Raw genomic sequence first — 5000 nt, 5'->3', positions numbered from 1 at the left:
AGGATTATTTAGAAGAATGATTTCAATCTAATCCATTCCAACAAACTGCTGAAACAGTTAAACCATTATTATGAGACAATTATTATTGTTATTATTGCCTTTGCACAGCTTCTAACACTGAAAATGTACTACAGTGTCAGCTGTTCACTACCAGTGAACTAAGGTAACACCTCTTATTTTTCAAGCACCTTCTGGAGTATTTGGCAACTCAGGCAGTCGCCAGGGGGCACCAAGGAGAGTGTGGCAAAGACATGGAAATTTCCATGACCATCCATTTGTACACACTAAAGTTCGGCTTACCCTGGACACCAGCAACCTAAGGGCCAGCCCTGCCTCAATCAGTGGACAAGGGACAAAAGGTTAGCATTTCTAATGACTTCTAACCTGGGTACGACATAGTAATAAAAGTTAGGATTGATGAAACTAACACTCATGATTGATTGATTGATATTGAGTGTATTCATCACCGATACACAAAAGGTTCGAGTCAATTTGAGGTCAAACTGGAAGTGAAGACAGGAAATTAATTCAACTGGTGTTCCACCAATTCTGTCACCCTGATGCTAGAGTCTTGACATAAAAACCATAGAAGCTGTTTTTCCTCCTTGGATTATTCCATGAAAAAGCATACACACTGATTTCTAACGGAGGCACAAGGCTAGGAATTCAGCAGAAGACATTAGCAGATTCTACAGACACCGTTTCTTAACTGGTTAATGGGTTATACAGAGCCCAGTTATTAACTGCTATTTTACTATTTTCAACCTTGGAAGGATGAAACTAAAGTTGACCTCAAATAGAATTTAAAGTCAGAATATAAGGAGCCAGGACAAATATTCCAGGCGATTTTCTTCAACTCTCTAACAATCTACCATTCCAAAGACAAAAACAATTATAGACAGAAGTGACAGGAGGGGGAGAGGAGGAAGAGGAACAGGATGAGGAAGGAACAAAAGGAGGAGGAAGAGGTAAAAAAAAGCGAGATTATATTTACAGGATGTACATCTATCCACAATGACGTAATGTCTCCATGCAAGTCGTTTATTTTCGCAGCAGAAGGGATACTGCTGGCATTTTTCCCTGCATAAGCTCCGACTCGAGAACCGAGTCCCTTCTGTTTAAGTTTTAAATAATTTCGTTTTGTCTCGTTCTTTTTCTCGTGGGTGCGCATGTGTCGGTGCATGTTGCCGTTCGTTGTAAAAGACTGCGTGCAGATGGTGCAAGAGAATGGTTTCTCTCCTACAAAAAGACATCAGAAGTACATTGAAGAACCACAATTCTTTCAAAAAGATAAACCCATGCACATGAATATATTTTTTAAAAACTACCAACATGACCCCTTAGTCTAAGATCAATGATATCTTCAATTCAATGGGATTAACGGGCCAAAGTGTGATTAAATGAATGGATTTACTCAACGATTTGGGAATTCTGAGCGCGGATAGGGTTTATTAACAAGGTACGTAACTCCAACGAAACTTTATCACGAGAAATATACAGTTACCTCCCTTGCAAAAGTAACTCGTGATGAAGTTCTTAGTGAGGTTCCGAACAAAGCGATATCCCTCTCCTTGGCCATCGTCGACAACGACGGACGAACTAATAATAATAATGATGATTTTGGTACAAGGCCAGCATTTTGGCACAAGGCCAGGGGAGGAGGTGAGTCGACTCCAGTGTATAACTGGTACTTATTTAATCGACTCTGAAAGGATGAAAGACAAAGCCGACTTCTGCCCAATTTCAACTCAGAAGGTGAAGTCGGACGAAATGCCGCTAAGCATTTTGCCCGGCGTGCAAAAGATTCTGCCAGTTCTGGCTACAAACACTTTCCATAAATGCAAGCTTCCAATGGACCCAGAGCATGATCAGTTGTGATTAGCTCTTAAGTAACTGTGGTTAAGTATGTTCCATCCATGACCATCCACAACCATGTTTTTTGTATGTCTATGTATATGTAAGACTACATTGTTCAGTGCGTCATTCCATTTTTTTGAAAACTGATAGAGCAGTTTACATTTGACGGATATTTGTCCTCATCTTCTGTGTTGTTAGCATATGGGAACCAGTATTAAGGAAGGATAGGAAAATATTAGATTTATAAGCCCAAAAATTCACTTTATAATTGTCCATGGGCATATGGCATAGTGGTTAAGAGCACAGGCTACTAACCCCAAGATTCCAAGTTTGATTCCAGGCAGTGACCTGAACAACAACAACATTGAAAAATACCATAGGAATGAGAACCCAGGTTCAAAATTAGCCTCAAGACACCTGATGAAGGCTGGAGGGTATATCAACCGAAATGTTGTGTTATCAACAAACGAGATGAGGACGAATATCCATCAAATGTAAATAATGTGGTAGAGCAGTGTATTAAATAAACGTGGCTGCTATTTCTAGCATACCAAACGACTCTATAGAACAGCATCTGAAGAGGAAACTGATTCCACATTTTGGTACAAGGGTTACAAGCACAGGAGTAAGATTACATCAATTCCAGCGCTCTATAGAAACCTAGAAGGATGAAAGGTGAAGTCAACCTTGGCAGAAATTGAACTCAGAACAATGTCAGCATGCATGTTCGACAGAGTGTGAGCATCTTGAGAGAAAAGTTAGGCACAAGAGGCATCAGATGTGGTGTGCAAGAGAGATGACTGCAGTGCTATGGCCATTGATGCATATGGATGAAGACAGTAGTGTAAAGAAGTGCTGACTTCTAACTGTGGAGGGAAGCTGTGGAAGAAGTAGGCTCAGGAAGACATGGAATGAAGTGGTGAAACATGATCTTCAAACTTTGGGCCTCACAAAGGTAATGACTAGTGACCGAGACCTTCAGCAATATGCTGTGCTTGAGTAGAAGACCCATCAAGCCAAGTGAAATCACAGCCATGGCTGATGCTGGTGTCATGCAACTGGGACCCATGCTGGTGGGACATAAAAAGCACCTTTCGAGTGTTGGGCCTCACAGAGGCAATAATCAAGACCTTTGGCATTATGTCATGCTTGAGAAGAAAACCACTCAAGTCAACCAAATTCACAGTCATGGCAGATACAGGTGTCATGCAAATGGCACCTCTGTCAGTGACATATAAAATCACCCATTACACTCTCAAAGTGGTTGGCATTAGGTATGGCATCCAGCCATAGAAACTATGCCAAATCAGACTGGAGTCTGGTGCAGCCTTCCAGCTTGCTAGCCCTGGTAAAACCGTCCAACCCATACCAAAATGGACAGCGGAGGCTAAATGATGATGATGAATAAAAGATGGGCAAGATATTTCTAAGCATTTTGCACCGCACGGTAACAATTCTGCCAGCTGTCTGCCTTTCTGAAGAGGACTACTAAGTTGTTTAGAGTGAGTTTGCAATCAGGGTTTCTATATATAGAGAGGGGTTTCCATGTGGGGTGAGAGAGAGAGAAGTGTCCACGATTGGTTCTTCAGAAAGGTGTCTATGAATGGTTCCATGGAAGGGTCTCCAAAGAACAAAATTTCAGAAATCAATACAAATGCGTAATGTTTTAACTGAATCCTCACAATGACCATCTTCACACTAGCCCCACAACCACAGCAACCAATGTTGCCCTCCCTAATAACTGTTCTGAAAGTTCCTTACCAGAATGAGTCAACATATGGCGATCCAAAGAACTGGATGAGCTGAGAATCTTGTGGCACTGATGGCATTCATGATCAGATCTGGAATTATTGATGCCATTATGGGAACGGAGGTGAGAGGTTAACTCTCGGAGTGACTGCAGATTTTCTTTGCACTGAGGACATTCATAAATATTGTTACCATTTTTATCAATTGGCATTATCTGAAAAAAAAAGAAAAAAATTAAAATTGCATTTTTTGCTTTTTGTTTTGTTTTTACTTTTTTTTCTGACATTATTTATTTTATTCTTTTTTCCACTTGTTTCAGTCACTGGACTGCAGCCATGCTGGAGCAGAGTCTTGTAGGATCTGCTATTTGTTCTTTCAGTCTCTTTTGCCTGACAGCTAAGTCACAAGGGCATAAACAAACCAACACTAGTCATTAAGCGGTGATGGGTGGGGGGGGGGCGAAGATACAACACACAGAGTTCCTGACCACCAAATCCTTAAAAAGGAAAAAGAAAGTGAAAAGAAAACCCGGTGTCAGATGACAAAATAAGTAAAGGGAGGAAACTGGAAGATATCTTTGTATCCTACCAAGAAACATTCTCAGCAAACGGAGTATTTTTTAAATAAAAGTCATTAGAAATAATTTACAAAGTGATGGCCATAGGAGGAAAGCCAATGTGAGAATGACTGTTAATTTTGTTTTCTTTGGACATACAGAAGAGGAAGGATACAGGACCAAATGCCTCGTTTCAACGATTTACATTCCAAGATCAAATCTCAACATGATCAGAATTACCATTCATCCTCTTGCAATCAGCAAAGTAAGGTAGCAGTAATACACTGGGGATAAAACTGAATTAACCCAGTCTGTTTCTCAAAGCTGGTTAGCACATGACAAATCCAAAACATCTCCATCCTTTAGACCAGTGGTTCTCAACCAGGGTCCTTAAGGACCTTGGGGGTCCACATAAGATTTTACTGTTTACAATTTATTTGCAGTCAAATGATTATTCATTTAAAATCGCAAAAATGTGTTAATAATTATTTTTATACAATTCCTAATAATATTTCATCATAAAAATATAATGGCATTTTTTTTTGTTTCTCGTCTCCAATGAATGGCTATAAAAGTCTGCTAGAATAAATGAGGAACCAAAGAGATCCACATAGGTGAAAAAGGGTTGGGAAACACTGGTCTGGTGGACGGGGATCTTTACAAAAACTAAATGAAAGCTGAAATATAATTACAGAACATTAATTAGTAGGGATAGAACACAAATGAGTCCAAAGTGATATAACAGGGCTAATAGTAATAGTAATAATAATAAAGATAATAGATGTTGCAATACCAAACGATTCAAGGGTGAAAAGTAAGGAAACGGGAAAGTTTGAGA

At 39.8% G+C, this 5000-nt stretch overlaps 1 protein-coding gene across 8 annotated transcripts in view; it reads right to left on the bottom strand.

Annotated features, from left to right (window-relative positions):
• LOC115212902 (ras-responsive element-binding protein 1) overlaps positions 1–5000 on the bottom strand; it is a 251127-nt gene that overhangs the window by 32005 nt on the left and 214122 nt on the right. For all 8 annotated transcript variants that reach the window (XM_036503908.1, XM_029781710.2, XM_029781713.2 and 5 more), the window contains 2 exons: positions 3619–3820; positions 995–1239 (listed from right to left, as the gene is read on the bottom strand). In XM_036503908.1, the coding sequence (XP_036359801.1) occupies positions 995–1239; positions 3619–3820 (447 nt within the window). The remainder of the gene's footprint in view (positions 1–994; positions 1240–3618; positions 3821–5000) is intronic.

Source organism: Octopus sinensis, linkage group LG6, assembly GCF_006345805.1.
Source record: "Octopus sinensis linkage group LG6, ASM634580v1, whole genome shotgun sequence".
Classification (NCBI taxonomy): domain Eukaryota; kingdom Metazoa; phylum Mollusca; class Cephalopoda; order Octopoda; family Octopodidae; genus Octopus; species Octopus sinensis.
Note: the sequence above shows the minus strand (reverse complement) of the source record. Positions and strands in the feature narration are given on the sequence as shown.